The sequence below is a fragment of the Clarias gariepinus genome, chromosome 24 (assembly GCF_024256425.1).
Source record: "Clarias gariepinus isolate MV-2021 ecotype Netherlands chromosome 24, CGAR_prim_01v2, whole genome shotgun sequence".
NCBI classification, from domain to species: Eukaryota; Metazoa; Chordata; class Actinopteri; order Siluriformes; family Clariidae; genus Clarias; species Clarias gariepinus.
The window spans coordinates 9,357,501-9,368,924 of record NC_071123.1 but is presented as its reverse complement, the minus strand read 5'-3'; the positions used below and the strand labels follow the sequence as shown (position 1 = coordinate 9,368,924).

At 40.7% G+C, this 11,424-nt stretch overlaps 1 protein-coding gene across 1 annotated transcript in view; it reads left to right on the top strand.

Moving 5' to 3' along the window:
- Positions 1-3,642: 3,642 nt before the first annotated feature.
- Positions 3,643-11,424, top strand: part of ankfy1 (ankyrin repeat and FYVE domain containing 1) — a 22,357-nt gene continuing 14,575 nt past the window's right edge. The window contains exons 1-10 of the mRNA XM_053485331.1: positions 3,643-3,692; positions 6,521-6,731; positions 6,882-7,000; positions 7,879-8,014; positions 8,409-8,532; positions 9,227-9,376; positions 10,423-10,588; positions 10,723-10,927; positions 11,064-11,132; positions 11,245-11,424. The exon at positions 11,245-11,424 is cut by the window's right edge and continues 20 nt beyond it. Coding sequence (XP_053341306.1) covers positions 3,683-3,692; positions 6,521-6,731; positions 6,882-7,000; positions 7,879-8,014; positions 8,409-8,532; positions 9,227-9,376; positions 10,423-10,588; positions 10,723-10,927; positions 11,064-11,132; positions 11,245-11,424 — 1,370 coding nt within the window. The 5' untranslated portion in view covers positions 3,643-3,682. The remainder of the gene's footprint in view (positions 3,693-6,520; positions 6,732-6,881; positions 7,001-7,878; positions 8,015-8,408; positions 8,533-9,226; positions 9,377-10,422; positions 10,589-10,722; positions 10,928-11,063; positions 11,133-11,244) is intronic.

The following is an 11,424-nucleotide window of genomic DNA, read 5'->3' as shown; positions in this document are numbered from 1 at the left end:
CTTGTGGGCTTCCTGTATCAGTGTATTTAAATTTACTCTCTTCTGAGTTCGACGTCACATTGGGGCTCAACGGAAACTGCAAATAAGTCCGTATGTAATGGATGTTGATTTATGGACAAAAAGTGCTACCCAAATAACATATTATGCAATATGAACTTAAAATGGGGACTTCTTATTGTGCAGAATACTGACACCAATTATAACACCAGAATAAAAACTCTTTATTTCTCTAAATAATCCCCTGATGCACTTATCCCAGTATTTCTACTAGTGCTTGCATACCATCAAGTTTTTCTCATTGCGCTACTGCCATGATCAGACTGCCTGCTTCATGTCTAAAACGCTGGCCTCTCAGGAACTCCTTTAATTGCCCAAACGTGGAAATCACATGAAAACGGGGCTGAACGATGGACGCCCCTCCAATTTTTTTGCAACATGCAAGTGGTGTTTGTGAATGATTGTGTGTACAGTTTGCACAGACAGTTGCATTTCTTCTTCGAGTTGGGTCTAAGCCACCTGCGCCAGGATAGTCATTCACAGACATATGGCCTCCTTTAAAATGTTTGCATTATTCAAAAGTTTTATGGCAGCAGATCACTGTACTGTGCTTAAAGTCTTCTATAAATGTCAATGGGTTTCACACCTTCATTTACGAGAAATTTTTTTTTGTGACTTCCGGTTTGACTTGAATGCCATTGCATGTTAAGAATATGAGCATTACTTTTTCTATTAAATATAGAATCTCAAATCTATAAGAATTCTGGTTTTTAATTATTAATGCTTTGATTAGCCAATCAATAATAATTACACCAAGTCTGTGGACACCTGACAAACATCTCATTTCAGTTGCTTTTGCTTTGCTTTTATGGGGCTGTGAGGATTTGTAGCATTTAACTGTAGGGGTATTAGTGAACCCCGGGCACTGAGGATGTTGTGTACTTGCTATTACAATTATCCCAAGTCAGGTTCATTGGGTTTGACATCAGGGCTCTGTGAACATCATTTGAGTATCTGCATGGAAGGGAGATTCCCTAGTTCCAGTTAAGGGAAAACAAGGATCCTATTTTGGGGCACCAGTTTACTGAACGCAATCCTTTTGGGCAGTCCTACCTCAAGACATCTGGGGCTCTTGTGAATTTAAGTGGACCGATGGAGTCCATTAATTACTAGATCACTTTAGCTGAAAATCTGATTGAAACTGGGCCATGGTTGGGTCTTACATCAAGGCAAACATCCAAAGCACATGTCAAAATCGGTCAAGAGATTCAGAGTTTTACAATGGTACTGTTTTTTTACACACACTTTGAAAATTTGCGATTTTAATCCAACTTTTTCAATGAGATGGAAATCAATGGAAGAGAAAACAATGAAGTACACTTTTACACTATGCCTGATATTGATATTTCAGGGGGGAAAAGCCAAGGGCAACACTTGCGTGCCTTCCTACTTAATCAGCTGTGGCTATGTAGATCAAAAGATGAGTTTGCTGCATGCTACAGTACGTGCACACAAATTTCAGTGGAGACCGAAGACACTGATGACATTGCGTATAAACAGTGGTCTATTCCATTATCAGGGGCAATTGGCAATCTAATTCGACCCTTGACCGAGACCTGCTCTTCAAGCAGACTCGATCCCGAGTTTGGAACAAGTGTTCTCACTGATCAAAATAAACCAGACCTTGGTGTCAAGTGTTCTTGGAAACAATCCTCTAATGTGAAAAGACCCTTACAATTTGTCCAAAAGCATTTTTCTGTGTCCACTCTGCAAACCCTGTTGTAGTTTATGGAGTGATTTTTTTGGAGGGACTTCATTGCCAGTTTTAAATGGGTGAAATCATTTGTTTGACATATTTAGCAAAGTAGAGTTTTTATAGCCCTCCAGTGTGAAATGTCTATTTGGATAAAAAATGAGAGTGAGAGGAGGCAGGGGTGCAAAGTGGTTTGGAATGGGCATCAAAAAGATCCTCATAACTTAAAATCAGTGCGTTTTCCATTCCACTGCACTTGGAGGACCTGGTGAAACACTTCGATGTAAGTTCCTTGGGGGTGGGCAAGATTTTGGGTGATGTGGCCTCCCTGTCAGACTTACTTACTCATTGTCTATATCACTTCATTCTGTCTACAGGAGGAGACTTGGGCACAAGGTGGGGTACACCCTGGACAGGGTGCCTATCCATCGCAGGGCACACACTTGTACTCTCATTCACACATTATGGGCAATCTAAGAATGCCATTTAGGCTAATTTGCATGTCTTTAGACTGTGGGAGGAAAAAGGGGGCCCGGAAGAAATGCACCAAGCACAGGGAGAACATGCAAACTCCATGCACACAGACTTGAGGTGGGAATCAAACCTGGAACGTGGACCAATCACACTTGTCACGGTCTGTGAGGTGGATGTCTGGCTTCACCTTAGGGTACGGCGTAGGGTCCCATAGTAAGAAGCAGAAGGTAAAAGTCATGACATAATCTTTAACATACGTCAATGAATAATAAGTTTAAGGTTTAATTCCATCACAGGATAGAAAAAAAGTGGAATGGAACTATTACAGATATGAGCATCAAGTACTTAATGTTGTGGGATCACCACATCCTGCAACTCAATCACAATGGGATAATTAATTTATTAAAGGCAAACCTTGAAAGAAATTACACTTTTAATGCAAAAAAACAAACAAACATACACCTGAGGGCCATTATCTATGATTATACTATGAGTGCATTTGCCATGGCTTTGCTTTAAAATCCTTATGCAATGTTGTAACATTTATTTTAGTCCATCCATTTGGCTGACATTTTGTAATGATGATGGCAGAGACAAACCACTTCCAGCACACCCCAAAGACATTTTTCCCCCAGAATGTACAAAAATGATTTCTCATGCTCTCAGAACCGCTCTTTCACACTTTGAGCCCCATGGCATTGTCAGGCGATCAGTGAAGAAAATCTCCAGGTCATTCAGTAGATTCAGGTCAGGTCATCAGCTGACTTCATGTGTTTATAGTCCTCTAGTGTGACATGTCTTTAATTGGATGAAAAATAAGAACGTGAGGAGGCAGGGGTTCAAGGTGGTTTGCAATGGGCACCAAAAGCATCCTCAGAATCTCAAAATCAGGGCGTTTTCCATTCCACTGCAATCAGAAGACATGTCAAATGAAAGTTTTGTGGGGGTGTGTGCAAAATTCTGAGTAATGTGGCCTCCCTCACTCAACATCTATACCAATATATACCAATTTATCAGGGTCCCGGGGGGAGTCTGGAGTCTATCCCAGGACACTGGGGATGAGGCGGGGCACACCCTGGATGGGGTGCCAATCCATTGCAGGCTCACACACACTGGGCAATTTGGGAACAATAGTAAGCCTAATATGCATGTCTATGGACTGTGGGAGGAAACTGGAGTACCAGGAGGAAACCCACCAAGCACGGGGAGGACATGCAAATTATTCAAGACATTTGCGTAATTTTGTAAAAATCGATAAGGATGGTGGTCAGAGGCAGCTTTTAAACCCTGGATATGGTTATGGGGTACAAACTGTTTTGGGCTGATATAAAAAAGAAAAAGAAAAGAAAAGACAATGTAGTTTGGTTCTGCCCCTCCTGAGCCTCTGTACTCTCGCGATACTTACCCAGTGGTTTCTCCGTGTTCTCGCGAGAACACACAACCAGCCGCGGATCCAACATGGCGGAAGGTATGAAAATGATTTCTTGCAAATGAGTACGCCCTTTTTGTTTCTATTTTACGCTCATTTCGGGTCGGTTTTAACTACCAGCTGTATACGTGAATGTTTTCGCGTCATGTTTTGAGTTAGACGATAAATAAGTGTTTGCACGGACTAGGTTATTTACTGCGTATTGTTTTTTGGTCGGTGAGGTGGTGGGTTGGGCGGTGGTGGTTGAAGTGAAAATGGACAAATATAAAGTAAAACATTTATCTTTGGAGTTTTTAGTCAGCTAGATGTAGTTGACCTGGGTTAAAGTCTTATTAGCAGTGGCGCTAGACTGGCGTGGTGTCTTAACACTAGCTAAAATAGTCAGATATCAACAATTGGTCATAACGGTTTGGTCAGTGTGAACACATTCCAAATGACTCGTTTTTAATATATAGTGCGCTACACAGGGTCTTCACACCTGGGCTGTGTGTTATATGAAGTGCACTAGACGGGAGGGGCTCAATTTAGAATTGAGATACAACAAAGCTGGCATGAGTTGTCTTTTTTTTTTTTTTCTTCTCACACTCCAGCTAATCTTTGACAGTCTTGCAGCGGAGGCATTTCTGCCGTTCTGCATGATGTGATCACGTGATAAGTGTCGTTAAATTGTCTTCTATCTATTGGAACAGATGCTTCGAAAATATTGGCACCCAGGCTGGTCAGCATAGTGTAAGTTTGCAGCCTGGGTGTATTTTTACAACTTCATGGTTGTGCAGTTTGTGCTTTCTTAAAGGATTTTAAACCACTTTACTGTCCTCCTGAGAAACAAATCTGCTGACTCTGTCATTTCCTCTTGTGGGAAAGAAACTCTAAATGCCATGCTAGGATAAATTTCCTGGATTATAAAGATTATAAAGACTACTAGGAGATCGTATACGCTGTAATTAGTCCTAGAGTCAAAGTTGTTGTGTTTAGTTTGCAGCATTTCTTCAGATAAAGTTTGTGATGGTGTTGCCTCAGCATTTATTGTTCACCTGGGAAGGCTCAGTCATGTGGTTTGGAGTAACTCCTCTATAACTCGTGCACCAATCACCGTGAACACACAGTTAGTGCAAAGCAAAGACAAAGCGTCTCTTCTGCCTACTTGGAAATGACAGTCTCGTATAAAGAGAGGGGGGGAGTGGTAAAGAGGAAGGAAGCTCAGCTTGCAGAATTTCTGCTAAGCTGTCACATTCCAGTGTCGCCTTGCTTCAGCGGAAGTAAGCACATCTAGGATGTGGATGTTTTGTCATGACTTCTTGAGGCACTTAAATCTCGACTGTCTTAGGGGAAGCTGGAAGATGGAGCCTTAAATCCTGTTTGTCATAATGACAAGTCTGTATGGTTACATAACATTCAGGTGCAGGTAGTATCTCTAGGAATGTTCAGTTTTGTGATTAGGAAATAGCTATTAGTCTATCCGTTTCACCCAAATCGGGATCAGTTCCTTGTTGAGTCTGCTTCCTTTCTTCCTATTACCATCTCAGGGAGTTTTTCCTCGCAACTGTTGTCGTCGTCCTCGGCTTGCTTTTCAGGGACAATCTGATCATTTTAATTCATACACGCTACATCTCATACAAACTTAAATATTTATTTTGATTGTGTAAAGCTGCTTTTCGACAATGTCAATTGTTAAAAGTGCCATACAAATAAAATTGAATTGAAATTAAATTGAATTTTTTGTCAGGTTTGTTATTAAAACTCTGGCCATACTCGGTTCCCCATCGTGCATTTCATGTGTATTCATTTCATGAGTGTATCTGTTGCTATATATATATTTCTCTGTCTGTTCCTATGTCCCTGTGGGTATAAGTGTCTATGTCTGTGAGTATATATACACTGCCTGGGGAAAAAAGTCATAGTTTCAGAAGGGTTAAATTATTGGGCTTCATCAAGCAAAGAAAACAAATATGGAGATTTAAAAAGACTGGAACTGGGTTAAGAACTCAACACATTATAAAACCTGAAGGGATAGTGTTGAACCGTCAACTTTGTAAAAGAACATGAATAGAGATCACTTAAACACTTGAAGTCGCATGGTAAAAAACACATACACACATTTACATTTAGGAATTTGGCAGACACTCTTATCCAGAGCGACTCATAAAAAGTGCTTTGAAGTCTCCATCATTGGACAGATACTTAACACAATTTAATGAGAACTTGCAGAATTGAGACTAAATGGCTGGATAGCCATAAAAAAACCACTCGTCAGTGAGACTAATCAGATAAAAAGGAATAAAAATTGATTCTTGGAGCAATGGAAAAAAGGTCTTGTTGTCTGATGGGTTTAGACTGACCCTATTCCAGACCGATGTGGGCGTCAAAGTAAGAAGGGAATCTCATGAAGCGATGCACCCATCATGCATAGTGCTCACTGTACAAGCCTCTGGAGGCAGTCTTATGATCTTGGGTTGCTTCTGTTGGTCATGTCTAGGCTCAGCAACGTTACGCAGCAATAAAATGAAGTCAGGTGACGTCCTGAATTAAACAGAGTGAGCAGAGCATCACATCTATGGAGATTTTCTTTCTTAATGGAACACCCATATTCTGGGATTGTTTTTTTTGGAGCATGAGGAATCATTTTTACACATAAAGCAGCCTTCACAAAGTGTGCTGTAATTAAAGCTAAAGTTCATTGTGTGTGTGTGAGGTGACCCATATCTTACATGCTCTCTTTCTAGGGTCTTACATTTATGCTTTCCATTCCTCATCTCTATTAGTGACTACCCTGACCCACACCACTGTGCTCACCTTGTTTCTCCTGTTGGCTCACCCTCTGCCCTGTTTCTCTTTTTCTCCCCATTCTCTCTCCTCCTGTTGTGCAGAGGAGGTGCAGAAACTGCAGAAGCACCTGTCCCTGCTGCGGCAGGAGTACGTCAAAATGCAGCAGAAGCTGGTGGAGACGGAGAGGAAGTGCTCCCTGTTGGCGGCCCAGACCTCTGGTCACGGCTCCTCCTCCTCCTTGCAGCCCAGCGACTCCTTTATCAGCCGCCTGTTGACCATCGTTGCTGAACTTTATCAGCAAGACCAGTACAGGTGCATGCTGGGAGCGTTCAATGTTATCTATATAAGTTTTTTATATTTGTCTGTTAAATGCAGTATGGGAAATATTGAACTAGTGTCTGAGATTAAAGGTCAGATACATGATTATTTTCTTGGGGTTTGAACTATGGTGCCATATTGCAGTGACCTGAAGGTAAAAATCGGAAAGGAGCAGCTGAGCGCCCATAAATTTGTCCTGGCAGCACGCAGTGACGTCTGGAGTCTGGCTAACATGGCTTCCACATCCGAGCTCGACCTGTCAGGTGAGAGTCAATAAAATTTTTAGTGGCTCACATGAGCTGGAGAAGGAAACAAGCACACACTTCAAATTAAAATTGTATTTTTCACATACACAGTCAAACACAGTATGATATGCAGTGAAATGCTTGTACGACCGCTTGTGGCCTTAAAATTAAGGTAAGGCTTAAAATCACTTAACACACTTTCAGTCTAAAACGCAGTGGCAGGTCTTTACTCCTGACATCCAGGTAGATGATCATTGCTGACTTTAGCCAATGGACGTTTTGTTCTTAGGCTAATTTGACTAATTATCAAACTAGTCATCTTGTATTAATGGAAACCATAGACAATAACATGCATGTAACAATGCATGGTTTAAAAAGACCAAAAAAAAAATTATCTAACCTTTCAAACTTTTTTCCTTTTGACTGACATTGGTGAGATGCCAGTTTAAACTAATCGCCCTCAGACTGAACTCCTCAAATGGTATGAGCATACTGCCATTTATGTATTTATGTCACAACATGGCAGGCTTACGTGTTTCTGCACAAGAACACAACCATGTGATGTGATAAAACTCATTACTACTTCTTTCAGTACTGCTTTTCTTAAACAGCATTGTTATCGATGGCATTACTGACATTTTTCTTCTTTTTCTTACTTCCACCGAAGCGCCAACAGTTTCCTCGTCTGCTGATTTGAATTGTAGCTTCCAAACAAAATTATTAATTCTGCGTTCTACCAAACCAGTACGACACTGAGAACTATATCAAACCAGTAGAATACACGGGATGGTTTGGCTACTAAATTCTTCTTTGTTATTTATTTATTTATTTATTTAGTTCCCCTAAGGAATCCCCTTATTTAGTTACTTTTTTAAATGATTGTGCTTTTTCCTCAGAGGCTAAGCCGGAGGTTGCCATGGCGATGCTGCGCTGGGCTTACACGGACGAGCTAGAGCTGTGTGAAGATGACGGCTTTCTAATTGACCTAATGAAGCTCGCCAACCGCTTTCAGCTTTACCTCCTACGAGAGAGGTGGGCATATGTGGGAGTAAAGGTTGATGACTCACGGGGTGCCGGTCAGTGACCGTATTGAACTGGGGGGAGAAAAACTGGATTGTCTTTTGGGTCACGTAAAAAAAGTGAGCTGCTGTGGTTCTGCATCCATTAATGCTTTTTGGATAAGGATGCATGGACCTGGTTTATTTATAAAAATATTGTCTCCGATTTGGTTTTCCTGGGCGGATGTTGTTTTTATTGTTATTGCCGGTCAACTTACAGGAAGCAGATGGGTGTAAAAATGACAAACTGTTCCTTTGAAATAAATATTACCTTCTAGAAGATTTGAACATAAAGATATCAGCATTACTGTATAATGCTATTCTCCCGATTTAAACACGTATTGTAATTATTCTTTTTATATTTATAGATGTGAAAAAGGAGTAATGTCGTCAGTAAACGTCAGGAACTGCATTCGGTTCTACCAGACGGCCGAGGAGTTGGATGCCACCACGCTAATGAACTACTGTGGTGAAATCATCGCCAGCCACTGGGTGAGTCAGGATGCCATGAGTCATTAACGTCAAGTCATCAAATCAAATCTTTATTAACGCAGTGCCCGTCTGGATGTGTCTCTCTAGCTCATATTGTATGTTCTGTAGTCTCACACTGTATAAGACTCAGAGAGGAGATCTAACACATATTAATATAATTTCTTTCAAAAAAGCAAGGAGACCTTATTCTGAAATAATTTACCCTTAAAATTAGAACGTAATGACCTTTCCGCCACGCAGGATGATTGATTTTTGTCATTCTCTAAGGATGTGCTGGTTCTCTGTTGTTTTTGTGAGTCAGTAGCTGACAGTAACGTCCCTTCTGCTGTTTCTTCAGAAGCAGGAAGCAAGTTTTGATGAAGAGCTGTCCTTGGTATTTAGGGCTTCATTTATGATTTCTAATATTCTCCCTTCATAAATCCCTACGGAGAACACTCACTGATCCTCAAGGAGATTTTCGTGAATAGGTCGCAGAGGCAATCCGTAATTATTCACCTCTGTAGGAGCTGCATACTCAGGCTTTTTGACCTACAGACATACAGTGCTAACGAAGGGTACCACTGGAATGTTTATTTACTGCTGCACATTGTGTCTAAAATAAATGATTTTACATTGCCTAATGCATAAGGTTTATGCTTGTACATGTCATTTCTATAATCAAATATACCGGTTATAACTCTGAGCTCTGTCACAGGATGATCTGAGGAAAGAGGACTTCAGCACTATGAGCGCTCAGCTGTTATACAAGATGATCAAGTCCAAGACCGAGTTTCCTCTTCATAAAGCCATTAAAGTGGAGCGGGAGGATGTGGTGTTTCTGTATCTTATTGAGATGGATGCTCAGGTAGGTCAGACATCAACCTGAAGATGTCTTTTAAAGTACTGTAGGTTTTCTTAAATGTATTTGTTGTAAAACAACACCCACCTGGGTGTAATAGCGAGGCAAGTTTATTTGTATAGCACATTTCATACACAATGGTAATTTAAAGTGCTTTACATAAAAGAGAAGAAAATAATCATAAAAAGAAATAGAAAATAATGGCACTAAAACTTTTACAATTATTTAAATTTGATTTAAAATAAAAACAGTTTGTAGTGGCACTTTTAAAATTACTTAATTTTATTTAGAATAAAAATAAAACAGTTAAAAATGTAAAAAACATAAAATACAGTGCAGTCAGTGCATTCAATAAATGCACAGCTAAACAGATGAGTTTTAAATCTAGATTTAAATGTGACTAATGCGGGCAGCATAATGGCTAAAAGCAGACTCCCCTTGTTTTGTGTGAACCCTTGTTATTTCTAATGGGCCCAAATTGCCAACTCACTGGTGGCCACGATAGAAAGGCACCAGATCTCCCGGGTGCCCGGGCTCAGAAGGCAAAGAGACCAAGACCAATTTGATCAAGCCCCCTGGTGATATTCTGGACAAAGACAATTGATTCATGGAGGATCTGCTGCTAATGTCTTGGTGCCAGGCACCACAGCACACCCCACAAGGGGCCAGAAACACTTTGGTTGCTCATGGGGAACCTATACGATACTGGGCATAATATATTGCTTTATAATGTTATGTCTGATTGGTGTATACACCATAATATTTATTTACAGCAGCCAGACCCTAAACCAGGTACACCAAAGTAAATTCTGAATGATTCACCTTTGTAATATTATTGTAACACATGGCTGAAAAGTCCTTATGAGAAGACCACATTGAAAACTAATACCCCACCCTACTGCTGGGGTAAATATGACATGCTAGACACACTGCTGCGGTTTTAAATATACTACAAGTAATTTAGCTAGCAACTAACCATATTTTTTGTTGACCATGGTTTAAATCTGACTGAATTCCTGGACGATAATATCCCATTTTCTTTTCCTTCTCAGCTGCCAGGGAAACTAAACGAACTGGATAATAACGGAGATCTGGCTTTGGATCTGGCCTTATCCAAAAAACTTGAAAGCATCGCCACCACTTTAGTCAACAACAAAGCAGATGTAGACATGGTGGATCAGAGTGGCTGGAGCCTTCTGCACAAAGCCATCCAGAGGGGTTTGTTGGCACTGTTGTCTTGAAAAGCCCATTCTGCCTTCTCTCTTCATTTGTCTTTCATCGTTGGTTACATTGATATGAACCTTCTGCATGTCAATATTTATTTTTTTTCTTGCCTGTGTGTGTGGCTTAAGGAGACGAGTTCGCTTCCACCTTCCTGATCCGTCACTCAGCCCAGGTCAACGCAGCTACAGTGGGGGCGGTGGAGACGCCGCTGCACCTCGTCTGCTCCTTCAGCCTGAAGAAACACAGTGCTGAAGTAATGAGCGGCATGGCCCGCATCGCAGAGGCTTTACTCAAAACCGGCGCCAACCCCAACATGCAGAACAGCAGAGGACGGTGGGTATTATAGTACGGGTCAGAATAATGTCTATATTTTATGGTCATAATTATGCATTCCCTTTTTTTTGTTTCTTTCAAAACATTATTAAAATTATGTTTAAATTTTTTTTTTCTTAAATATACAATTTCTCAGAACACCTTTACATGAAGCGGTACTGTCAGGAAACGAACCAGTGTTCAACCAACTCCTGCAGTGCAAACAGTGAGCATAAAATTCCTTCCATTAGGCAATCGAACCTGTGTGTATCATTCATGCATGCATTTAAAAAAAAATATTTTTTTTTAATTAAATTTTTTTTTTTTTAAATGACCAGGCTAGATATGGATCTGAAAGACCATGAGGGGAATACTGCCCTGTGGCTGGCCCTGCAGTACATTACAGTAGCTTCTGATCCCTCCATCAACCCCTTCGATGATGATGCCCCTGTAGTTAACGGCACCTTGTTCGATGAAAACAGCTTTGCGGCTCGACTCATACAAAGAGGAAGCGATCC